The sequence below is a fragment of the Canis lupus genome, chromosome 30 (genome assembly GCF_003254725.2).
Source record: "Canis lupus dingo isolate Sandy chromosome 30, ASM325472v2, whole genome shotgun sequence".
Taxonomy (NCBI): domain Eukaryota; kingdom Metazoa; phylum Chordata; class Mammalia; order Carnivora; family Canidae; genus Canis; species Canis lupus.
In genome coordinates this window covers 10,815,163-10,841,635 of record NC_064272.1, presented here as the reverse complement: position 1 = coordinate 10,841,635, position 26,473 = coordinate 10,815,163, and the positions used below count along the sequence as shown (strand labels likewise).

The window sequence follows — 26,473 nt, the reverse complement described above, 5'->3', positions numbered from 1 at the left end:
CAGTTCAGTCTTCTCATCCAAGTTGGGAAAGAGGCCTGGCCAGGATAAAATCTGTCATGGGTTATTATTCCCCTATTTTCATAGAGATAGTGGGCAAGCCCTTTTTTAGTATAAGGATGGTTTTGGTTGATGGCATGTGAACTATCCCTTGATCCATAGTGGATATCACTAAGTACCACAAACAAGAACGATTCTAAATAGTCTGCTGACATGGCAACCTAATTCTCAAGAGCATTAAAAGGCAACAATCTCTAATATTTTTATGCCATCTTACTGCATGTAAAGTGCTTTTACATACATCGTGTTGTCTGGTGTGTAGTGAATTCAGTTAATCTATATTTAATTATCCTGAGCACAAACTATTTAATTCTTGAAGTCTAAGGCACCATGAGTTACTTTACTTATAAATATTTTGCATTTTTAAAAAATCACATGAAGGAACATTTAGAAACATGAGAAAAGTCCTCTTAGCCTCAACATCTTAATATACTGAGATTATGATTTGCTCTTATTTCCTTCCAGTTTTCTTCTTAAGCATTTTTATGCATGTAATCATCATACTACACATTTTTAAGTGATTTTCCTCTGTAGATCTCTAGGCTATGCCACCTGAATTTTCTTATCTGGCCTTGTACCATGTTTAAAGGAAAGAAATCAAGATTAATCAACCTCTGTTTATATCTCTCTTGTTCAAAGTCAGTGTCAGTGTCACTTTGCCCATAATCAAAGTACCAAAAAGATGGTAAGGGGAGCATTCATTCTGTTAAGCTTTCCCTCTCTGGTTATTAAAATAGCTGTAGGAGGCAGCTGGAGAGAACCAGTTGAGAATCTGACGATTGCTGTTGCTGGTAAGGATGTCCCAGCTGTGCCTTGTTGTTCAAGATCTCTTCACCATCTCAGGATGCCAAGTCCCAAGCTGAGCTCACTCTGGGGACTCAGACCCACTGAATGAGAGTGCTTGGCCTCTGCCTGCATCATGTAGGAGCTGTGGGTGAAAGCAAGGTTAAGAAGCTCAGTTGATGCCTCTCTTAATGAGATTCTGCTAAGAGGAGAGAGAGAGAGTGAGAGAGAGTATGTGCACGCGTGTGTGCACTTGCATGTGTGCATGTGTCCAAGTATGCCTGAGACAGCTGAGAGGGAGGACACAGAACCATCATCCCAAGGATCTGTCATCAGCTTTCACCCTAGTAGAGTTCAAGCACGAGTCTTCATCTGTGTGAATGCATGTTTTAAAGGGTGAACTTAATTTCCACCCCAGAGTAGGACTTGCTCCCCTTTTTCTTGAAGAAAAACAGAGTAGGTTTAGGATCTCATTAAAGGAGGATGTGTTCTCCCCCAGTCACATTCTCCTTCCACCCGGGCCCCTCAACCCTCCTTGTTCTGCAGAAGCACATCTAACACACAAGGCTTCTAGACCAGAGATCTGAATGGGTTTTGTCAGAGGCTGTACCAACTGTTGGTACCTCAGCACAGAGGACTGAGCCCCCTGAGCTGTGGGTCTGTGTTTATAATCAGAACCTGCCCTGTAAGACAATCTCTTAGTCTTTTCACACACCAAGAAGGAAGAAGGGAGCATTTAGAGACATAGAGGGAAACCTGTGTTGAGCAGTTCATCCATCACGGTGACCAGTACAAGTTCCAAAGCCCCAGGCTCCATGACAAGTGCCCCCCTCCCCAAGCCATGGAGTCTCCATGCAGCATACAAATGTATTCTTTCTACTTTCATCCTGTTTGGTATTTTGTTTTGTTTTGTTTTGTGTAAGCAGAGCTCCCTGAAGTGCACTTACTCTCCAAATATGTACATGGCAGAATGTGAGAGATTATTCTGTTGGTAAGAGATGCCTTGTGTCCAAGGTATTTTCTTGTGTATCATGCTATTCAACTTAGAACTCCTAATGCATGATTAATGTGTGTTTAAAGAGTCATTGCGGGGCAGCCCCAGTGGCACAACGGTTTAGCGCCGCCTGCAGCCTAGGGCATGATCCTGGAGACCAGGGATCGAGTTCCAGGTCGGGCTTCCTGCATGGAGCCTGCCTCTCCCTCTGTCTGTGTCTCTGCTCCCCCCTCCCCAATAAATAAATAAATCTTTAAAAAAAATAAATAAAGAGTCATTGCCTGATCGTACTGCTTCACCTTTGGGACACTGGTGAGTACACAGAGCCGACTTATGGAAAGCACCATTGGCATGTGAGCAATAATCTGACAACTCCAGTATTGTACAAAGAATGAACATTCTGAGGCTTGAGTGGTCCCTGTCCAATCCTGTGGTTTCCACTGAGCTGCATATGGCCTCTTGGTTTTCAGAGATGGATTCCAGAACCATTTGGCTAATTCAGCATCTGTGGAGCATCTGCCAGGCAAGACTTCATGAGTTCCAGAAAAGGAGATTGGATGTGGGCCCTACCCAAAATGTGCTTAGAGTCTAAGAGGAAGTAGAATGTGTTTGTGAGTAGTTATACAATTGGGTGGAAAGTTAGGAGGGCCTTTGGACTGATCTAGAAGAGGGATGGAAAGTCCATTGTGAAGGAGGCTCAAATGGACTGTGAGTACAGATGGCAGTGGATGGGACTAAGGGCAGGGCAGGAAATAAGGAGCTTGTGGTTACTTTGGAATGGATGGTGGTGGTGTCAGGGGCCTTACTGCAGGCTTTGCACAGCCTCTCTGCATCATCCACACAGGCACCAGAGTGGTTGGCCTGGGTGCCTATGGTGCCCGCATGAGTGGGCCTCACTGAGTTCTTTCCCTACAGGTTTTGCCCACTGGCCAGGGGAGCTCAAGAGCCTACCTGCTGCAGTTTTGGGTCTGTATGGCTATGAAGCAGAAGTGTCCCCAAAAGAAGTCCCTGAATTCTAAATTTTTATTTACAAAAATACTATTTGAATCTTATAATCTGGGGACAGATGGCAAATAGGAAAGAGAGACTAAAGTGACTCTGAACATTTTGGTCATTTCCATTTCATCTCATTTGCAACCCATCAAGGTCCTTAAAAGATATGCATGTGACTCATCACAGAGTCTGAACCCTTAAAGTGGGTCATGCCTGAAAAATGGATGAGGACTTTTGCTCTGAGGGATGTTAGTGAGGGGACAGTATCAGGCCTGTCCTTTTCTGAGAATTCTTAGAACTGGTTGCATATAAATAGAGCCTGAAAAAAAAAATAGGAACTTGGCTTGAAGATATCTTATATATAGAGAGAGTATCAGTACGTGTGTGATTTATACATGCTTTGAAAAAAAAGTACATCCTCTTTATGGAAACTGCTTTAGAAGTTAGGCTTATAATTGCTACATGATTCAGCCACCAAATTACTGAAACATTCCCCTCAAGGAGTATTTGACATTTAGTAGAAATTGTATTATAATGAAGTGAGTATGTCAAAAATTCAAACATTTTAAATTCTTTAACTTATTCGTATTTGAATTTAGAAGAAAGTATAGCTTCAGGTAGGTTCCCTCCCCCACCCTCGCCTCGCCCCTTACTTAAAAATACTGATGAGTGGCAGAGATGAACACTGAAGAGGTCTGAGGGCCTCCATCACAGTAGCCTAGAGATTTCCCAGGCAGCAGCCACATGTCAGAGAAGAATACACTTTCAGTCTCTTTTATCCTGTCAACTTGGTTATTTGTAGTTCTTTTGGAAAATGCCATATGGCACAGAGATTATGTATTCAGGTTCTATAGTTAAACTGCTTAGGTTCAATTCCCAGCTCAGCCACTATGTGATAATAAGCTAGTTACTGACCTTGCCCATGCCTTAGTTTTCCCATCTGTTAAGTGGGCACAATAATAGTACCCACCTCCTACAGCAGCTGCGAAAATTAAAGAATGCAAGTGAAATGCTGAACCTAGGTCTGACACAGTGGGAGCACTCTGTCAGTGTCAGCTGACTCTTCTTCCCTCCCCACCCCTCTCATTGGGCATCTCCACCTGTAGGAAAATAAACACAACTACTAGGAACACATCAGCTTGACTACTTATTGGCTTTTACTAACTGCTAAGGTGAAAGGTTTCCCATTCGAAAGGTGTTAGAAGTGTGGTCAGGTCTGAGTCCTCTCTCAGTTTTCATGCCTTCCAACTGCCTCTGCCTCCATAACTTGGAAGTTCGCATTTGTGGAAGCTGGAAGCTTCCCAGGATGTTGCGCCCTCCCTTTGACTGAAGGTGCAGCCTGTGCTCTCTCCTTGGCCCTGGTGTTTGTCCGCACTTTGCCTTACTGAATCCCTCTGTCAGTGACTCAGCTTATTTCCTTGGCCCTCCTCCGGCTCCTTTCATCGTTTGGTCATTTTGTCTTTTAATACCTTCCTGTTCCTTGAAATCTCCTTAAAATCAGAGATCATAAAAATCGTCATTTGAAAATCAAAATGTTTAATTTCAAGTGAATTTTCTTTAGTAAATTGCTTCTTAGAAAACAATGCTGAAACTCTATAGAAAGACCGTTTTCATGGTCAGTTTGTGCCTAACTCAAAGTCATCAGCATGGAATTGAGATGAGAGCTAAATATGTGGAGTTTGGAACACAGTATAAATGGAAATTTTTATGGCCACACAGGGCTTTTTGTAATCTACCAATAGTACATTTCTTAGGTAATATTCTTCACACATACTTCCAGATCCAAAGTAAATATCCAGCAGCCATCACTGTGTAACCTTGCTAACAATGAATTATTCAAGACAATTATACCAGGAAATTTAGATTTTAAAGGATATCATACAATGAAACAGAAGTCAGTTAAGTAACCGTATTCATTAAATTCTGCTTAAGTGGTAACTTTAACAGCAGTCACTTCTACAGACGAGGGAAAGCAAGATGGTTGATTTTTTTCCCCCTTTGGACAGGTTCACCCCAAATTGACCAACAAGGTGTTTGGGAATTTAAGAACTTGTACTTTTCAGCTCACCAGTGAACCAAGAGAAGTGGTTTACTGTTTGAAATGGTGTCATCCAGTGTTTTAAAGACTAAAGTTTTCTGTGAGACTTCCCAAGTATCTACTTGAATTAGCTTTGGTACATAAGTTAACCAAGCCATTGTTCAGAATATCTCTATCTTTAAAAATGAGCTGGGGTGCCTCAGGAACAGAGATGAGGCCACATGAACACCCTATGAAGAACAAGAGAGAAGAAAGCAAGATGAGTGAGAAACCCCCTTCTGTCCCTGGTGCCCCTTGCCCCATCTAGCAGGACTCTTCCTTTAAATGTTTTCCCTCAACCATCCCAGCCCCCAGACCTTCCCTCCTGAGCACAAGACAATGCAACCTCCACTTCCCTGCCTCTCCCCCAAGACTCCCAGACATAGCTTTCCTGCTTTATATTAGATTTTATATTAATACGTTGGAGATATCCTAAAGGAGAAAGAACAGTGGCTCTGAGCCTGAAGTTCCTCATCTGGAAAATGGAGAGGATTAGAAATGATGTGTGTAAACAAAGTGTCTGGCATGTAATTTAGACTCTGCCAACCTGAAACATAGCCCTTTCCTTCCTGTTATTTCCACATGTAGGTGAACAGGTAACCATGACAGGAGAAAACTATTAAATTATAACTATTTTCGATCATGCTATGCACTCACACATGTATACACACCTCACCACACTGTGAGGAAAGGGATCCTGAGGTTGAATGGACCAGTTATTCTGCCCTTGTTGTGAGGAGCAGAATACTGGGTAGAGCTGAGGATTTGAAGCTGTGGATTTGGCACCAGGTAGTGGCTTTGGGTCGCTGTCAGAGGAAGTGAGACTTCGGAGATGTTTAAGGGATAATCTGGGGGGAGAGTTTGCTGTCATCCCCCTCCCTCCTCTATATCCCTAAGAAATTTTCACAAAGGTTGTGTTACACTCCAGCATGTTTGGAGTTGGATGCACGTGGTTGTATGTACATGAAGTTGGGTGTGTTTTCTTGTATCAGTGTGTTCATGGTGGACACAGAATGGGAGTGTGGCAGGCATAAAAGGGCTCAGGTTCCAGAACCCTCGTCATTCATATGGACATTTTAATGTAACGGGTAAATACTTGTTCATATTTAATTAAATTGCGACTTCCTGAGTAGTAGTTAAATCGGTTCCCTTCTGCTTATAACTGAGTGTGATATGGACTTTTGTTTAATACTTTTTCTAGTTCTTTGGGTTCAGGGGGAAAAATTATTTTTAAAAAATGGCTTCAAAATTTCTAGTGAAGGAACTTTCTGCTTCCTGTAATAGCTGAGTACCTTTCTATTGAACCAGCTCTCCAGAGACAACTCTAAATGCTGGACAAAATTTTAAAAACAACCACCTCATGCCACTGGAGCATGATTCAAGACCAGGCTGAACAGGAGGGTCTACTCTTGGGGGAAGGAAATAGCAGTGGATGTGCTCTTGTTCTTTTATGGCTTTTAGCTTGAGGGCCTGTTGTATTTGGTGTCTTGTAAGGCCATTTAGAACGCAAAGAAACCCACAGTTTGTATCAAGCCCACAGAGTTTGGGACAACCACAGCAGCTGGAAAAATGACAAGGAAAATCCCCAAAAGGAGAGAAACAGGGGAACCCCAAATTCTGTGCATAAATTCTGCCCATATCTCTGGCTGACACTTAACTATGTACGTGTGGGACAGACTACAAGGAGCCCAACTAAGCCTAAAAGAGGGAGTTCTTTTCTTTTTTTTTTAAAGATTTTATTTATTTATGAGAGACACAGAGAGAGGCAGAGACACAGGCAGAGGAAGAAGCAGGCTCCATGCAGGGAACCTGACCTGGGACTCGATCCGGGGTCTCCAGGATCATGCCCTGGGCTGAAGGCAGTGCCAAACTGCTGAGCCACCCAGGCTGCCCAGAATCAAGAGTTCTGAGGAATTTTTTTCAGGTACCTTTTCCTTTTCAAAGTGATAAAAATTAATTTGTGGTTAATTGAGCATTTAGTTTGGGAGAATACTAAGTACCTAAGACTTTAGGATTTGTCAACCAAGAGTCCTCAAGAGTGTTGGTTTTTGAGGATATCATTTCAGAACTAGTTTGTTGAGTACCTTTTTGGTGCACAGCTGTGTGCTGGGGGGGATTTAAATATTACTGAAATTTGGCTATGAGACTGTCATTTCACATATTAGTTGAAATCCCATACACAGGGGTGCCTGGGTGGCTCAGTCAATTATGTCTGCCTTTAGCTCAGGTCATGATCCCAGGGTCCTGGAATAGAGCCCTGCCTTAGGCTCCTTGCTTAGCAGGGAGCCTGCTTCTCCCTCTTGGGAGGGGGGTGGGGTGGCATGTGCACGCATGCTCTCTCTCAAATAAATAAGTAAAATCTTTTTAAAATTTTTAAAAAAGAAATCCTGGGCAGCCCCGGTGGCACAGCGGTTTAGCGCCGCCTGCAGCATGGGGTGTGATCCTGGAGACCCAGGATTGAGTCCCATATTGGGCTTCCTGCATGGAGCCTGCTTCTCCCTCTGCCTGTGTCTCTGCCTCTCTCTCTCTGTGACTATCATAAGTAAATAAATAAAAATTTAAAAAAAAATGAAACCATAACATACATGTACTTATGAAAACATTGAACACAAGGCCACATTCAGTGTCATAAGGACCGCCATACACAAAGTAGGACTTTCACCTGGAGAGCTGTATTAGTTTCCTGGGGCTGCTACAACAAATAATCACAAACTGCATGACTCTGAAACAATGGGAATTTATTTTCTCACAGTTCTGGAGACTAGAAGTTTGAAATTATGGCATTGACAAAGCCGTGCTCCCTTAGAAGGCTCTAGGGAAGAATCCTTCCTGCCTCACTAGCTTCTAGTGGTTACTGGTGACCCTTGACATGCCTCTACCTATGCCTGCATCCCTCTGGCCTCTGCTTCCATCTTCACATGGCTCTTCCATCTGTATGTGTCTGTGTCCACATGGCCTGGTTATAAGGACATTAACCATTTGACTGAGGGCCCACCCAAATCCAGGATTACCTCATTTTAACCAATTATATATGCAAAAATCTTATTTCTAAATAAGGTCACATTGTGGCATTCCAGGCAAACATGAAGTTCTGGAGGGATATTATTCTATCCAGGAAACAGGTGAATAAGAAATACTGTGAAAGATCCAGAACTGCAAGTTCTGGGTCTAATTAATCCTTAAATATTAAAGTATTCTTTATCTATGGAACACTTGTTCATGAAAGTGAGCTGTGTGTTATGATAGTGAATACCTAATTACTCATGACTCATTTGTATTTTAACTTTTATTTATGTTTTCATTGAAAGCAACAAAAACTTCATTTCATTGTAAACATTTAAAATTAAGACACCATGAAGTAATCCTGGCCCTCTCCTGGCCCTAGCCCCCTTCCATTGTTCCAAATGAGTAAGGTTAAATGAATTGGGGGAGAATAGGGTTATAAAGCCCTTGAAAAAAAATCTGTTTTCAAAGCAAAGCAATTCCATTACGCAGACCTAAATTTAGATTGTCAAAGCCCCATAGACTCTGAAAAGCAAGTTGTTAAAACTCATAATGAGTTTCAGTGTTGCTGAATTTGGAAATGCCTACATCTCAGCAGTAGCCCTTGTACTAAATTGCTCTAGAAGACGGAGGCAGTAGATGTGAGGGACTCTTGGCTTTGAGGCTATCATTTCAGATATTAGTTGGAATTCCATATTTTTGACCCTCATAAATTCTTAAATTGTAAATTCCTAGCAGCTGTAACTTGTTAAATGCATACGGACAAATCCCCTAATGACAGATCAGAGATGATTAACTTAAAATATTTCATTCAACTCAGAAGAACTGAAGATGAAACATTCCTACCCTTCTGCCCTCCCCCACCCCTATACCAGCAGTCATGGCTTTTCCTAACAATATTCCTGAGTTAGAGAAAATGCAAATGAAGCATTTGAGATTCAACTTAAAGTGAAAACATTTTGCGGCTGTCATGTTTAATTTAATGATAAATATGAGTGCCAGTAATTGTCTTAATATATTTCTTGAACAAGAGTCTAGAGTTGTGGAGTGCCTGGGTGGTTCAGTTGGATAAGCATTTGATTCTTGATTTCAACTCAGGTCGTGATCTCAGGGTTGTGAGATCAAGCCCATATCAGGCTCTAGGCCGGGTGTGGAGACTGCTTAAGATTCTCTATCTCCCTCTCCTTCTGCCCCTTCCCCTGCAAATGTAGACACACTCTCTCTCACTCTCCGGAAAAAAATTAAAAATTAAGCCTCGAATATTGATACACAAATGGTTTCTATGCTTTGCTAATTGAATTCAACTGTAGTACCTACAAGAAAGAAATGTATTCTGACAACATTTTTTTAAAAGACAAGGTTTGCCAAAACAGTGTGCTCTAAAAAAGAAATCAATGTAATGATTGATCTAAGAAATCTTAATTAGGGCAGCCCCGGTGGCTCAGCAGTTTAGCACCGCCTGCAGTCCAGGGTATGATCCTGGAGTCCCGCGTTGGGCTCCCTGCATGGAGCCTGCTTCTGTCTCTGCCTCTTTCTCTCTGTGTCTCTCATGAATGAATAAATAAAATCTTAAAAAAAAAAAAAAAAGAAATCTTAATCATAATCTTAATTCAGTAGTCAGAGCCTTAAAAGAATTAATGACCCATTCACCAAAGCCATCATGATGCTGCTCAATTTAAAGATAGCCTTTCAAAAAAAAAATAAGATAAAATAAAAAATAAAGATAGTCTTTCAGGGGCGCCTGGGTGGCCCAGTAGGTTAAGTATCTGCCTTCTGTCTAGTTCATGGTCCCGGGGTCCTGGGATCGAGCCCTGCATTTGGCTTCCTGCCCATCGAGTCTGCTTCTCACTCTCCTGCCCCCCCTGTTTGTGATCTCTCTCTCTCTCTCTTTCTATCTATCAAATAAATATGTAACATCTTAAAAAAAAATAAAGATAGCCTTTCATCCTACTCCCCAGCTTCCTTGCTGAACTGAAATTGTGGAAGTTGTCCTCCATCTTCTCATTCACACTCTTCTTCAAATCGATCGCTTAACCACCATTTATTCTGCTGCCTAAAAATGTATTTAGTCCATCACACCTTATCCTCCTTGCCATTATCTTAGTTGGGGTGTCTATCAGAGCTCACTGGGAGGGCTACAGGGATTTTCCAGTTAGTCTCCCTGCTCTGGTCTTACCGTCTTCCAGTCCTCCACCAGTATGAAATCTACTCAAGTCTTATTCCCACTAAAAATCTTTCCACCTCTTGCCGTCACCTACAGAATAAAGCCTTAGCGTGGCGTACACAGCCATTCCCCAAAGAGGCCTTTGTCTGCCTCTCAATATCGATCTCCTGCAACAGACACCCTCATACTGGGGCAGTTAGTTGAAATTCCTGGAACACGCACGGCTCTGCACGTGCGGTTCCCTCTGTGATGCCCCACTCCTAGGCTGGCAACTTCTATGCATCCTTCAAAACTCAATTTGTAAGCCACTTCCTTTCTGGTGGTCTCATCCCTCTGCCTTGTACGTATCTCTGTGATGACATATATCATCCCAAAGTGCTTATGAGAGTTCTCCTCTGCCCAGAAATCAGGTTCACCTTTAGTTAATGAAAACTTGAGGGAATCCTCTCATCACTCTTTGTCCCTGGAGTCTCCTGGTCAGAGAGAATAGGCATAAGGAACGTGGGCTCGAAAGATTTCTTCCCTGGAGTGCAGAGAGGACTTGAATACCCTGAGGGGGCTGCTCGGGGCCCATTCCACTCACTGCCACTCACACATGTCACACAGTTTTCTGAGTAAGCATCTGGGACACATTGAAAAGAACACCCCAGAGAAAATATATAAGGCATTCTATATATATATTCAGACTGGTTAGAAAGACCCACAGGGCCAACTAACCTTGCTGGGGATGCATTGTTTTGCTGAAGCAGCTTTTCTCTTCATGAGCTGATGATTTTCTCTGGCCTCTGCATGTCATGTTGAAGATTAAGGATATCTGGAAAGTACAAGGGAAGCACAAGGTTGATAACAGCCTTTGGGGTATAGAAAGAGTACCTGTGATCTCTCATGTTACACCCAACTCCAGCCTCAGCTCCCTAGTCTGTGGCATTTGGGATTGGTTACTAGCTGATACCTAATCTCTAGGATGTAGAAATTTGGAAATGTTCTGATCCAAAAAAATCTAAAGAAAAAAAAGAAATCTGACCTTACATGCACCTAATTTTTTCTTCCTCATCTTCAAATTTTGGTGACTATGTTACTGGTTTCCTATTGGTTTTGAGGATTTCTCCCTTAGTGTGCCCTCATGGAGAACCCTGCATCTGTACTTTTTTCCAACAGGAAAATCTAAGAGATTCAAAAATTCAGAAAAGAATTCAAGCAATGGACTTAACTATACATTTCAATACATAATCAGAGGATTATAAAGCCAACCCAGACCTGCGTAGAAGGATAGGATTATAGATTACTTCCACAGGGACCATATGAGAAAATCAAAGGATGGGAGTTTAGCATAATAGAAAGAGTGTGAACTCTGGAGCAAGGAAGGCCTGGGTCTGAGTCCCACAAACTAGCCGCGTGGTCTTAAGACATGTCATGTAACTCCACCAAGACCAAGTTTCCTCTTTTGTAAAATGGGGTTAATAGAAACATTCCTTGTGGAATTATTGTTAGTGTTAGAGATAATGCTGGTAGAATGCTTTGCACATGGTAGGCTCTTGGGAAATGGCAGTTATGATTTTGGCTTTGTGTCGAGAATGATGTGATGGATTCTGACATCCCACCAGTCCCCCTGGGAGTACTGTTGGCAGTGGTTCACATCCAGTGATTTTATACCCAAGAAGGGGTACAAAAGGCTGTGCTATTTTGGCTCAACTTGACACAATTCTGAAAGGTCATTCTAACTCCACAGCTCCCCATGGATCACCTGGTCAACACCAGGGCTGCATCACAACTCAGCTTCTCCCACTGCCTACACCAGCCCTCCTCCACTCTTTTCCATAGGCATTGATCCCAAGAGCACTTCTTAAAAATGTCCAGCATGCTAACTTTATTCCAGAGTCTCTACTTCCTGAGGAACCTAATCTGTGACAAGGGATAAGGCAGGTATCTAATCTTGTGTTACTAATCACCCATTGGTCTAAGAAGCTGAAGCCTTAAGAAGATCTAATGGCACCTTAGCCAGGTGTCAGGAAATATTTTAGAAAGACAGGGAAAGCATCAAAAAAACTGTAATGGAATGTGGAAATTCCTGGAGACATATAGAATTTGCCATATAAAAGCATTTGATAATTTCCAGAAGTTAAAAACACTCTAAATCTATTCCATGTGAGCTTAGGAGCATGTAAATGTTTTCTAAGATTGACTCCCTAAAAAGAACTTGGCTATGACATTCACATCAATATAATTAAGCAGATACAATGATTAGTCTTTTTCCAGTATTGAACTTTTAATTCCCTTTCCAATGGCAAGGACTCAGCTAGAGACCTTCCTGGAAGGAGACTCATGTTTTCCTTTCTAATGACTGTGGCCTAAACAGTTATTTTGGAGCTGGGCTGTACTATAGGCACCTTTCTGGTGCCCAGTGGCATTTAGGCTGGGAGTTTTCTTGTCCCACTCAAGTAGAGCCTACGGAGGTAAAATCAGAAAACTAGACAAAAGGCAATATCTGGGAAGCCAATCTTGCAATGAATTTCCAGGGTTAAATGAGGCTCTGCTTTGTATAGGGACTCCATCTCCAGGAACAGTCTCATGTCAACATTATCCTTCTCTGTTCTTTAATACCCTGATCTCAGTGAGTATTAGAAGTTGGCCCCGGAGGGAGGAGCCATCAGCATGGTCATATCATGTAGTAGCTAACCAACAGCGCTTTCTGAGGATCATGTACAAGGCATTGAGCTGTGCACCATGAGTAAAAACACTGATACCACATGTCCATCTCTCCTGGTAATGGAGAGAAATATGGACATGTGGATGGGAGGGGCAGCAGAACAGAGCAGTCACTTTTTCATGTCTCTAAATCCCCTATCTCTGCAACCCTGAGAATGTGCAAGCAGTGCCTGGTTCAAGGGAAGCTCTCAATAGATATATATTGAACTAAGTGTCCCAGTGGTTTGTCATCCACTGTTTGGCCTTCAAATTACACAATATTTAGCTTGCAGCAGATGTGCAAGATTTTTTTTCAGGAGGAATATCTTGACCAGTGTTGCTATGCAGCCCTCAGGGGACTCTTGGTTTGAGTGTTGGTGGCCTTGCTATACAGAGGCACAGAGATGACAGGGAGGTGCCACAGGCCTTGAGGCTGCTGCTGGGCTCACAGCTCCTGACTCCTCTGCTCTCACTCCTGCTCTCCAGGCTGAAAAACTGCAGAGGAGCAGCAACATACTTCTAGAAGTCTTGCCTCCTTCATCTGTTTTCTCCATCACACAGCAAGTCCCAGACCATGGTTTTACCTGATGCCTTGGGGATCTGGTCATCCCTCAGTGCATGTTACCACATACATTTCCAAGCCCAAGAATTATTTATAGACCAAGAGGTACCTGTTACTGTTCAGCTACTGAGGTATTTACCTGGGAGAACCCTTGGGAAACTAACAAGTTCATGGACCCAGGGACACTTGCCTCAAAGCACACCCTCAGCTTTTACCTTAGCCCTGGTTCAGAGGCTCTGCCTCTGAGTAAATTTAGGACAGTGCAGGATGATGTTGGAAGGGACACTTTGTTAGCCCCTTCCCATCTCTGTCATTCCCTATCACTTCCTTATTGGACAGTTGAAGAGTAAATCTTATATACAGGGCTAGCCAAATAAAATAGCCAGACTGTCACCCTAAGGCCCTTGCTTATCAAAATTCAGAAGTCCGGTGCCACTCTGGTTATAGTTGAGGAAACAGTAGGCTTGGAGAGGAGAGGGAGGTAGAGTCTCAGCATCCATTCTGAGAAGATTCTCCAACAGTCCTCACTGTGTGAGGCCAGAGATGTGCAATGGATGATCTAATAGAATTTTTCCATCGCTCACAGTGGAATATAAAATGACCAGACTCATAGTAAGATAATAGTTTCACACAATGGCCTTCACTGTCTCAGGCCTGCTAGAGGCAGTTTCTAGAATTGAATGAATTCTGTTTAGTTACTCTTTCCATTTACTTTGAGCAACAGCCTTGAGTTTTTTAAATTAATTAAGCTAGTGATAAATGTGTTAAACCTCTACCTTCTACAGCTACATGTTTAGCCTTTTTTGTTAAACTTTTTAAATCCTCATTGAAGAGAAGATGGGCCTGGAGTATGATTACTCTGGTCAACTAGTAACATTATCAGAGACTTGGGGCACATAGGGGGATATGGGATCATTTATACAGAGGGAAACCAAAGCTCATAGAGGAAAATGAGTTGCCTGGGAATTTGCCTTTCCTTTCTCCCATCACTCACTTCCCTCCAGCCCCCAACCCCAGCTCCCCAACTATACTGAACACAGAAGATTTGCCTTCTTGGCATGGAATGCATCTCCAGGGCACATATTCTGTACCAACCCATTTCCCCACCCTCAATGGAGGACCAGCTGGATCCTTTCTTGGAAAAGTGACAGGAAGAAGGTTGGTCACAGCAGCTGAGATGGAAGTCTGAGACACTAGAAGAGCATAGGGACAGAGGAAAGGCAGCAGTAGGCAGAGGTCTGGGGCAGCTCCTAACCCACCTCCTAGACAAGAGACCCTAGAGGCCAGGAGGGGAAATGTCCTGAAAGAGACTTCTGCCAATGACAGCAGAATTGGGCTGGGAAGGAACTTGTTCTCTGAACTAGGTTTGAGGATAAGTGCAAGCTTTATTTTGCAATGATCTAGTTTGTGGCAAAAGTGCAGTGAGTTTTGAACTACTTAGCCATCAAAAGTAAATGGTAATTGGGGACTTGAACTTTCCAGCCAGAATTGGGCAGCTGCCCACTGTTATGAAAGGCAGAATTTGAAAACCTGGCAGGAAGCAGCAGAATTCTCTGTAGCACTTCACTTGCAAGCCTAATGCTCTGAAGTCTGTACTCTTGGTATGTGATACCATGAGGGCTGAACACGAATGAGAACTTGGCTGCCAGAGCTGGGCTGTTGTGAAGTCCAAATACCTACTTTTCCTCCCTCCTCCTGCAGTCTTTGCTCCCAGAGCTGGTCGGGACCAACCAGTGCTAGGGAAGGGTTGATCGAGTCCACTGATCCACCACTAGCAGCAGCATCACCCAGGAACATGTTAGAAATGCACATTGTCAGGCCCCACCGAGCCAGCAACTCTAGGACAGCAGCCCAGGATGCTGTTTTAACAACTCTTGAGGTGATAGAGGCTGAAGCTTGAGAACCACTGGTCCAGAGCATGGTATGGTTCTGAATTTGTTGTTTACCAAGGAAGCCCTGTTTTTAAGTGAGTTGGCATCTGCCTCCTACCTTCCCCCACCCCATCCTCTTCTTCCACAGGAACAGCCACTTTTGGGAGATTTGGGATTTGTTGTATTGCTTTCCCAGGCCTCAACATTTGTACAGTAAGCCATATCTCTACCATCTGTTTGGCCCCTGGCCCCAGCTGTCTCACTTCTGTCCCAGGACTGTCAGTTGTGTTGTGCCAGTGAGATTGTTTCCACTTAGTGCTGGGAAGGGAGGCACTCATAGATGTGGGGCCATCAGGGGGACCACAGACCTCACAGAGTTAGGCCCTGGCATCCTACCTCAGAGCTCTCACTGTTCTGATGAGGGACTTTTTGAGGGAGGCCCTGGCCTCCTTCTCAAGAGAGGCAATGAGCATGCCTTGTCTGTCCTAGCTGGGAACGCCAGTGGCTATGAGTGGCTGAATGAGCTCTGGAGAACTCAGGACTCCAATCAGAGAGCTATGGGCTCTACTTATCCATCCCTCCCCTTTTACGCGCCAACAGGTTGGGCAGCCACCTAAGGATTCTGAGGGGGATGAGTTTAGACAAGAATTAGCTTCCTTAGCTTTAACACCAGAGAGAACTAGTTATGTTTTTTGAGAGAGAGAGAGGCTCTGGGTTAATTTAATGAAATATATTTTGCCAAATACTTTTTTCTTTTTATTCTAATTAATGCCAAGGCATCAAAAGGTATAGTGGCTATTGGAATTGTGTCATATCTCATCCCCATCTCACTCAGCTCCTCCTTCCCAAATGTTAGGAACATGTCAAGAGCATGTCGTAAGAAGCTCTTCCTTTGTCTCCATGACACTGAATAGAAGCTGTCAGGACCCTGGAGGATTTGGGTTGATGGCATATATTCGATATTTTCTAGTCTTGGGATAATAGTCTTAAGGTTTGGAGAAAGTGCACATCCATTCTTTAAGAGCCCTGTGGGGCAGATTTCCAAAATGGTGGCCACCCCCATAAGCCAGGGTACAATGCACAGGTATATAACGAGAACCCACCTGAGCGTTCTTGTCCAGGGAGGACTGGCTTCTGTCCCATGAGTGCAGTGTATCATTGTTAACACCTTGTCATGTTCAAGTCCATTCAGCCTAAAGAAAGAACAGCTCACAGGAAGCAGAGGAATTTGATAGGAAAAATACACAGGGTTTTTATATATATTATGTCTCTTGTTTTAAGCCTCACAATAATCCTTTGAGAGATGTAGTATTAACTGTGTCTTATACATAAAGAAATGAAAGTTCGGACAGATCAGGGGATAGGTCTGAAGTCACAAGCTGAGAAGTGGCAGAGCAGGACCCTGCCTTCGAGGCTGGTACTCATCCCCAGGGCCTCCACTTTCCCAGAGCCCTTTATCTCTCTGCTCCCTTTACCTCCATCTCAACTTCTAGGGAACACAAGTGACCCAATAGGATAGCTGAAAAGGAGACTGTGCTAGGACTCAAATCCTGCCTCTTTCATTTATGGGCTGGTCCAGCTCAGAATCCATCATGTTTCATTGGTACAGGCAAATAAACAGTTTTCTGCTAAGAGGGAGGAAAATTGAAGGAATAGATACAGGGTTAAAAGAACCAGTTAGATTGGTAAGGCTGCTGTATTTATCCTGACCCTGGCCACCCAAGCCACTCCCTACAGCCCTGGAAATGCCGAGATTTTCCAAATAACATGGGCATTTGCCTTTTGCAAAAGACAAAGAACAAGGAAGCAATAAAATGAGTTGTTAAACTATCTTTAGGGTTGAGGGTGAGGGAAGTTCTGTTTGCCCCAAAATGCTGGGCTTTTTCTTTACAAGTTATCTGAAGCAACATATTATGAGAGGCATAGTTGTATGAAGGGGGGTGTGTGTTGTGTGTAAGAGAGAATATAAGCTTTGCAAAATACAAAAATACAAAGTACTGAGTTTTTTCTAACAAGCCTAGCTGAGTTTTCAGTAATTCTGCAGCTGTGACATGACTAGTCCACTGAGATATTCAGCACTGGCTGGAAAAATACAACCAAAACGTATTCAGTCAATAGCAATAAACAGCGATGCTTCTGAGAGTCGCCTCACTTGTAAGAGTGGCCTCACTATGGGAAAGATAGATAAATTTGCTTTTTCTCAGGCCCAGCTCAGAGTTTTTTCCATTCCAGGAACTTCACTGGGCACAAGGAACCCACAGAGGCATGAGGATGCCTTGACTCTTTTTTTTTTTTTAATAGTCTTTTTTTTTAAAGATCTATTTATTCATTCACTCAGAGAGAGTGAAGAGAGAGGCAGAGACACAGGCGGAGGGAGAAGCAGGCTCCATGCAGGGAGCCCAATGTGGGACTCGATCCCAGGTCTCCAGGCTCACACCCCAGGCTGCAGGCGGCGCTAAACCGCTGCGCCACCGGGGCTGCCCACACCTTGACTCTTGAAGGATCATCACTGATATCTCAATAAGTCTAGACTTCTCATTAGCGCTGCTCTCCTAAACTATACAACAGCAGGTTGAAGGTTCTGCTCAGAGGGTCTTCATTGATCTTGTTGAGTCTGCTTTAGCCTTCTGTGCCGACAGAGCGCTTAGTTCTCCTTCCCATGACATTTGCTTGCACACAGTGACCTCCATGCTGCAGACTGAACGTGTTGTCCCCACCATCATGTGCACATCCTCTGCATGCCACACCATGTGGCAATGAGCTAAGCCAGTTCTCTGACCTGAGCAAGGACTCCCTGAGGCACCATGCCTGGAATCTGAACCTACAGATATTTATTTGCATCATAAAAAAATCACCCAACTCCCTCGATTTGCATGTAGACTTGGAGGAGATAGTATTGGGGCAGGAAGTTGCTATCTTTATTAAGAATTAGGTGAGGCAGGCAGCGGTTTAGTGCTGTCTTCAGTCCAGGGCATAATCCTAGAGACCCAGGATCGAGTCCCACATCGGGCTTCCTGCATGGAGCCTACTTCTCCCTCTGCCTGTGTCTCTGCCTCTGTGTGTGTGTGTGTGTGTGTGTGTATGTGTCTCATGAATAAGTAAATAAATAAAATCTTAAAAAAAAAAAAAAAAAAAGAATTAGGTGAGGCCAGTGGCTGCAGGAGTCAGAGTGAGTACTGTTCTCTCCTTCTGAACTCTGACTTCCTCCACTTGGGAGTCTGGCCTCACCCCCCAGAAGCCACATGGCCACCTGGCTCCCCTGGCCACACTGCTCCTGACACATGGTCTTGATATCTAGTACCTACATGGGTCCCATCCTTCCCAGCCTAACTGCTGAGTTCTGGAGTCTGTCTTTTCTGAGAGTAAGGACCTGAGAGTATGCCCGGTCGGGTTCACCTATGACTCTGCTGCATTTGAGGTGTGACCTGCTGCAAAGATAGTATGGCTGCATTTCTCCCTGGAATTAACTTCTTTGTATTCTCCCAGAGTGAGCTTGGCTGCTTTCTAGCTGCACCCTCAGCAGTTCCTGGACAGATTTTGTTGGTTTACGACTAAGGAAGAAAAGTGGGCTCCAGAGCCAGTTGCTCAGCAGGGGTTCCCTCCCTTCAAAGAAAATGTAAATTAGTGTGAAAGGTGCTGAGGTTAGGAAATCTGGAGCCCTACTGTTAGCACTTGTGTCCCTTGTCCTCCCTCCACCTCAGAAAGTTGGGCTGGCTGTGTGTGAACACAGGCAGGACTGCACCCCAGTAATTGATTCACACTTTGGGGCTCAGTTCACTGATGCCATAGCCCTGAGAAGTTGAGCTACTGTTGCTGTTCCTCTGTGACGTTGAAGTGCACTGCACATAATCTGCTCCTGAACCTGGCAGGCATTGACACACACATGCCTTCGGAGGATACTAATACAGAAAGCAGTTTTTCTTTGGCCTATAAAAAATTTAACTATAAAGCTAAGCTAGAACAGAGGCTGCGATGCTATCCCACCCCTGGTGCCACATTCTTTCCTGTCAGGTCCCTGAGGATAACTTGTTTAGCTCTTGCCCTCTTCTCTAGGCATACCCTCCTTGGCATGGCCTCTTGACACCCCTGGGCTCTTGTGCTTTTGGACTGCAGGTACCCACTGCCTACCACCCTCCATCTCATGTCTGCCTTCTCCAAGGGTCCATGAAACCATGGCCAGTTCCAATTTAATAGCACATGGCCCAAGGCCTGAGAAAGCTGTGATCGCTCTTGCCCTCTTCAAGACTCACATAGTTTACACTTAAAATCTGCTTCCCTCACAGGTAAGCTTATTAAATGAGATGAGGCCTAATGAGTACGGGGGGCTTTCCACATGTTAGCCCCTCTTGTCAGGATGTACTGTGCCAGAGTCCATGGAATTGGCCCCACAATGGGTTAAAATAAAGCTGCTCTCCTGTCCGAAGTTATTCATTATGTAGCAGAAAATGCAATTAACCTTGAATAGTTTAGGTCACTGGTGGATGCTTGCTTACTGCTTGCTGCCTCAGTCTTTTCCCTAAAGAATAGAGAACCAGAGCCAGGAGCTCCAGGGAGGAACAAGAATATGAATTCCCCCAACCTCAGAGTTGCATAATGATTCTAAGGAATTCATCCATCATTCTGCACACCATATAGAGAGAGTAAATGGTTGCATGTATATGCACTATATTTTCAAATACTACTAGGTACTATTTTCAGACAGGTACTATTGTGGTCCACAAAACATAAATTTATTTTTAAATGGATCCTTAGTAAGTTATTTTGACCCAGTAACATCTTTGGGAAGAGAATAACCTCAGAGGTTTAGCTGGATTTGGGTGCTCTGCCTCAGCTCACTTGTCCTGAAGATAAACATTCTCAGGCTTGGAGCCCCGACTTTGTGACTAAACAGTAATCACCCGTCAATGCAAGTGCCTGTTTCTCCAGTGTAATCAATGGCACAACATTCAGCACACAACACATAGCTTAGTTTATAGCATCAGAGAAATTGCAGGCAAAGGGAAAAGAAGATAGTACTCACTAGACTTTACCATCCCGCCAAAAGAGAAGACATGGCTTCCACAGAATATTCCAGAAAGCCCCAGACTTGATGCAGGGAGACCATAAAGAGAGAATCCTGGGACACAGCTGGCTGGCACCTGAAAGTAGAAGGCCAGGAAGTTTAAAATTCCTCCACTTGCCCCTGCCAGTGGCTTGTTGTACAGAGGCCACCTTGATGGTTCACCAACTGGTTCAGTCTCAGTGTGACTCCCTAAGTGAAGGCTGTCCTGGGCCACTCCACCAGGCCCTGGCATGAGTTCTCCAAGAGAGGGGCAGGCTGTGACCCTCTGTGAAAGGTGCCACAACAGTGTTCTGAATTGATTCTTTGTGCTTCTGCTGAGAATTTAAATTTCATGTAATTCTGCTATAAGGAGGGACTCTGTGCCGACCTCTCTCCCCATTCCCCTCATCTCCCACCCTCCAGCCTTGGAGAAACAGCAGAGGAAGATGCTTCTCTTCATTAGGCTTCATAAGAGCCAGTAGCTCAAAGCCGTGCATCCACCACTAGTAAATGAAGCCTGAGGGAACTATGACTTCATGGTGAGGAGCAGGAGTTTCACCAGATGCTGAAAAATAACAAGAAAAAGATCCTTTTCTATTAATAAAAGAGAAGTGTAATGGGATTTTTTTTTCCTAACTATCGGATGAGAAAAGTCCTGCTTGCTTTTTCTTCCTGTGAAGTTGGAGAACTCTAAGTTTGGATCTACTGAATATAAAGTTCTTGCCAGCTAAGGTCCATCCCTATGAGTGTATTCAAGTTGCCAGCTCATGAAAATGAATTATTTTTAAGGAAAATATGATTCTCATTAAAAGTTCTTGTGGGGGATCCCTGGGTGGCTCAGCAGTTTAGCGCCTGCCTTCAGCCCAGGGCCTGATCCTGGAGACCGGGATCGAGTCCCACGTCCGGCTCCCTGCATGGGGCCTGCTTCTCCCTCTGCCTGTGTCTCTGCCTCTCTCTCTCTGTGTCTCTCATGAATAAATAAATAAAATCTTTAAAAATAAATAAATAAAAGTTCTTGTGATTTCTATCACACAAGCACATTTTCCCCATGGCTACCCCCTGGATCCTGCTAATACGGTTGTTGTAAGGGATGCAAGTGAACCATACTTCAGCTACTGAAACTCACCCTAGCTGATCACCATGAAGTAGCTACCTTGATGCAAAGTAAAATTTTTAGAAAAAAATATTCACTATTTGCAACTATTTCTTAATACTCTATTCCAGTTGCTCTGGGAGAAATAATAGTACAGGACATGCCCCTTGGGATAGAGTTAAACATATTTCCTTGCTCCCAGAAGAACCTTAAAAAAGAGTTTAAGCTCTTTCCACACCCTGGGATATCAGTGAGGAGACAGTTGGCAGCCCCCTGCCCAAAAAGACAGTTTTTGACAGAGTCTTTCCAAAAAACCTGGTTTGTAACCCATTGTCCAGAAGTCCCAATGTGATTCATAACAAGTCTGTCCTGTGAGTGGGAGATCAAAGAGTGTGGGATTCAGGGCGGCTGCCTTGGGATTCTGTTAAGAGGGAGTGTGGGGCCAGCAGAAGAGGAAGGGAGGTGCACACGTGGCACTGCCTTCCTTACATGAGCTGTTGGCTCACTCATCCTTCCAATCCCGCAAGGATAAGCTTCTTAAGATATTTGTTGAGAGATTGGATATCCTGCCCTAGTTCTCCTTGGAAAGTACAGGGTGAGCTGACAGAAGGAGAAGAGGTGAGGTGTAAACCTTTCATGGGGATCCTAAAGGTCTGTCCATTCTTGGAGCAGTACCAGGCCCTTTGGCCTTCACACAGATGAGATACTCTGGATTTTATAAGTCAACCTTGATTTGGGAAGCAAAATGAGACACAGTCCCACCAGAGATGATCGTCTCCACTGAGCTGCAGAGACCACTGGGGACAGGCCTAGAGATTGCCGTCTTGCAGAGCTCCAGATATTCTGATGGATTCCGGCAAGTCATTCTCCTCCAAGCTCATCCTGGATACTGACACATGTACCTGAAGGAGAGAGGTTAAAGGGTTAGAAATGGCCTCATTTCCTCACATTTCATGAAAACTTTTAGCTAACCCTCTACCTTCTATTCAGTCATTCGCTTATTCAGTGAATAATTGTTGAGGACCTAGCGGCCATATGCCAGGCCCTGTGCTAAGTTCTGGGGGAAGGCTCCTGGCTTGATGAAAATTAGTCTAAAAAGGGAGCAGACGGGCAGCCCCCATGATGCAGCGGTTTAGCGCCGCCTGCAGCCCAGGGTGTGATCCTGGAGACCCAGGATCGAGTCCCGCATTGGGCTCCCTGCATGGAGCCTGCTTCTCCCTCTGCCTGTGTCTCTGCCTCTCTCTCTGTGTGTCTCTCTGAATAAATAAATAAAATCTTTAAAAAAATAAAAAAAATAAAAAGGGAGCAGACAATAAATAAGGAAACAAATCAATAGGATAATTACAGATTGTTGTAAGTCCCATGGATAAATGAGATTGTAATTGGGAGGGGCCCTTCTATAAGGGAAAGACCTTTGCAGAGGGGACATTTGAGCTGAGATTTGAGAGGAGTGACCATTGGAAGAGTCGGAGGAAGGGCAGTCCAGGAAGAGGGCATACGGAGACACGGGCACAAAACCTCCGAGCATTAGGGAGAGAGGCCGTGGCCACGAGCAGTGAGGAGAATGATTTGGGAGGAGTTCACAGGAGACAAGAGCTAGGATGTGTAGAGCCTTGGAGGTGGTGGTTAGAGCTTCGGTTTTATTCTGAGAGCATTGGGAAGCCACTGACAGTGTTAAGCAAGAGTGGTAACCTAATTAAAGATCTCTGTGTGCTCACTGCCACATTGTTTGTAATAGCAGATTAGAAGCGAATTCCATTAATATGGAGTTAGATAAGTACATGTGGGTTCATCCCAGTGGTCTGCAGCAGTTAAAAACCATGAGGCATATCTATATGTACTGTCAGAGAAGGAGTCACAAGATACCCTAAGTAGGGGAAAAAAAAACCCACAAGAAATAGAATACAGCATAAAATATGCTGCCACTATATTTTAAAAAGTGCCATATATGTATATAGGCTTGCCCACATATAAAATCCCACATTAAGAATATACAAGGAGCTGGTAATGGGCTGCTTCTGGGGAGGGGAACTGAGGTACACGGTGACCAGGGTAGAAGGGAAACCTACTCATCACAGTGTATCTTTTTGTATGTCCAAATAAAGTTACTATGTCTAAATCATGATCCCTTTGTTTGCTGTGGGGAGAGAGGGTGCTGAGAGATGGTGGTGGCTGGACCATGTAGTTGGTAATGGGGATGGAGAGAAGTGGGTGGATTCAAGATCTACTTTAGAGGCAGGACCAGCTGGACTGTGCATTCCACACTGACTTGCCCTGCTCCCACTAGTTCAGGAAAGCTTCATGCATTTGAGATTGGAATTGGGCTTACCTGACTCTCCTCTCACTTCTGTGACACCTTTGTGGAATGAAGGATTCTTGGGCTCCTTTCAGGTGCAAAAAGCTCAGAAATCTAAAGACTATCTAATGCATCACAATATGGAAGACACAGTTACATATGCATGTCCTTTTCATGTCTTCATCCAACTTAGAGATGATCTTTAAGTAATCTCTAGGCCCAGTGTGGGGCTGGAACTCAAGATCTTGATTTCAAAGGTCATATGCTCTACGGAATGAGCTAGCCAGGTGCCCCTAAATGACTTTTAATGACAATCAAAACAAGGTTACACTGAAGAAACCCTATAATTTTTCAATGGAGCTTGCTTTCTTTGCAGAGAGATGCCAAAGGCCAGTACCTGTTTGACCTTCTTTGCCACCACCTGAACCTCCTTGAGAAAGACTACTTTGGGATCCGCTTTGTGGACCCCGATAAGCAGCGGGTAAGTCAATATTCAAAGCACAAATGGAGGAGAGGGTTGGTCAGTAGCCTGAGTCCTTGAAATGCCACTCATACTCTTCAATTTAGCCTCAGGAATCAGGGACCACCCAGGCCCTGCAGTTGAGTGTCATCTCTTCAGATCATGTTATGAGATCTGGAAGCCACGTTGGCAGAGCTCACCTAGTGTGGCCCCTCGTTTCACGGATGCTGAGATGGCAGCCTAGAAGGTTGATGTGATCTGCCCAAAGCTGTCCAGTAGGAGGCAGAGCAGCTGGGCTGGTGTTACGGTCACAGGCTGAGCCTTTCCCACCTCCTTTCTAGTAAATGAGCTGAACCATACAGTTCCTCCTAGAAAGGACCTCACTTGAAGTGTCACACCAACCCAGTTTGGGCAGGACAGAGATGGAGCCAAAACTAATAGGGGCCTTTGAGCATCTTGCAAATGCAGCAGTTCCTGTTCTGTTCACCAATGTGGCTGGTGCTACAGACACAGGGCACATTCCAGACAGATATGAGAACAGGTCCATTACCCCCAGGCCCCAGGCTCCCTCTCAGCTTCAGCTCCCTTGATGCATCTCCTCCCCACTGGGGCCCTCCACCTATATAGTCTCCCTGCCCAGAACATTTCTTCTCTCTTTCCTCACTTCTCCACACTCCACTCTGGCTGGCTCCACTTATGGCTAACTCCTTCTCACATGTCATGTCTCAGTTTAGACTTTTACTTCTTCCAGGGATTCTTCCCCAACACCCACTCTGAATGAGGGGCCCCTCCTATGTGCCCCATGTGCCCTGTACTACCCCTCCTGTAGCACTTACTATGTCATGTTGTAGTTGCCTGTTTGATTATCTGTGTTCTGGGCAAAAATATCAGTTCCACAATTGTGTGCATTTTCTCTTACTCAGCACTATATCCCATAGAACTAGCATAGGGCCTAGAATGTAGTGGACGTTAAGTAAATATTTGCTGGAGGAATGATGAGTGGGTGAGTTAATGGTTTAGAATGCCAAAATTTCCCTCTCCCCTTGCCCAGCTGCTCCACCAGCAGACACCTGCACTTCCTCTAACTTATTTTCATCAGCTCTTCCCTTTCTGTGGGCATGTATTCGCTGGTACCCGCCCTCCGCCACTGAAGTGGGAAAGTATGCAGAAACATCCAGGCCTGTGTCTCTCTTCCCTATACCTCTGCCCACCCGCCCTCCCTCCCCCCGCCCTCTGGTCTACCATCCTCCAAAGACATTATCAGCACAAATCCCAGAGGGTCCCCCTTTCATGGGTCCACTGATTTTCTTCACAGCTCCAAATATGGGTTCCGTCTCTTCCCACACTAGGGGCCTCAGAGCCCCCAGAAAGCACAGCCCCCCACAATGTCCAGGACCACAGATAACAAATGAATGGATATACCCCTCACCATGCCAGAGTCAGTGTTGTTTTGATCTTTGATGCTCTGAGCCACTGTGTCTCTAGGTCACATTTAGAGTTTTATGCTGAACACTTCAGCCTAAAGAATCCAGGGACACCTGGATGGCTCAGTGGTTGAGTGTTTGCCTTTGGCTCTGGTTGTGATCCTGGGGTCCTGGGATGGAGTCCTGCATCAGGCTCCCTCTGCCTACGTCTCTGCCTCTCTGTGTGTCTCTCATGAATAAATAAATAAAATCTTAAAAAAAAAAAAAAAAGAAAGAATCCAAAGGACTATATTCCTTTCTTTTGACAAGCCTTGTCCTCTTCACTGACATATTATGGTCCTCCTGGCTCAGTAGAAGTTTGAGCATCACCACTGTTTAGGAAGTAGTGTCAAGGTCCACCCCTTGCCCTATGAAAGCTTTACTGCCTTGACATAGACACTGTCCTTACTGTAGAACATAGTATAAGATCCCAAAAGTGCCATGATACCAAGAAGCTACATGCCCTCACCTGTTGTAGTATCCATTCACCATATAATGATGCACTATTTTTACAAGGGGGTTTCTTGTTTGTTTGTTTGTTTGTTTAAGATTTTATTTATTTATTCATGAGAGACACAGAGAGAGGGGCAGAGACACAGGCAGAGGGAGATCCAGGCTCCTTGCAGAGAGTCCAATGCAGGACTCGATCCCAGGACCCTGGGATCATGACCCGAGCTAAAGGCAGACACTCAACTGCTGAGCCACCCAGGTGCCCCATGTTGTTTATCTTTTTGGTCTGAGCTGTTTCTTCTTAAGTAGGAAAGCCAGTTACAGCAAGTTCTCTTCATCTCCCAAAGAGAAGTAAAAGGAACATGGTATATCCTCGTTATTTTCTAGTTAGGTCAAAATGTGCTTGAGAACATAAAAGAGTACATGGAGGGGATAAAGATCAAAAGCAGGAGAAGACAGAAAAATGTAAAGAGATGGGAAA

The 26,473-nt window shown here is 44.3% G+C and overlaps 1 protein-coding gene and 1 long non-coding RNA gene across 8 annotated transcripts in view; one reads left to right on the top strand and one right to left on the bottom strand.

The window, feature by feature from the left end:
* FRMD5 (FERM domain containing 5) overlaps positions 1-26,473 on the top strand; it is a 316,738-nt gene that overhangs the window by 246,831 nt on the left and 43,434 nt on the right. For all 7 annotated transcript variants that reach the window (XM_049104098.1, XM_025472965.3, XM_025472967.3 and 4 more), the window contains exon 2: positions 23,996-24,100. In XM_049104098.1, the coding sequence (XP_048960055.1) occupies positions 23,996-24,100 (105 nt within the window). The remainder of the gene's footprint in view (positions 1-23,995; positions 24,101-26,473) is intronic.
* On the bottom strand, positions 8,173-25,256 carry LOC112676032 (uncharacterized). The gene is made up of 5 exons (XR_004810967.2): positions 22,086-25,256; positions 20,210-20,327; positions 16,293-16,382; positions 10,789-10,885; positions 8,173-9,475 (listed from the first exon to the last, which is right to left on the bottom strand). It is a non-coding gene; the product is annotated as an uncharacterized LOC112676032 (long non-coding RNA).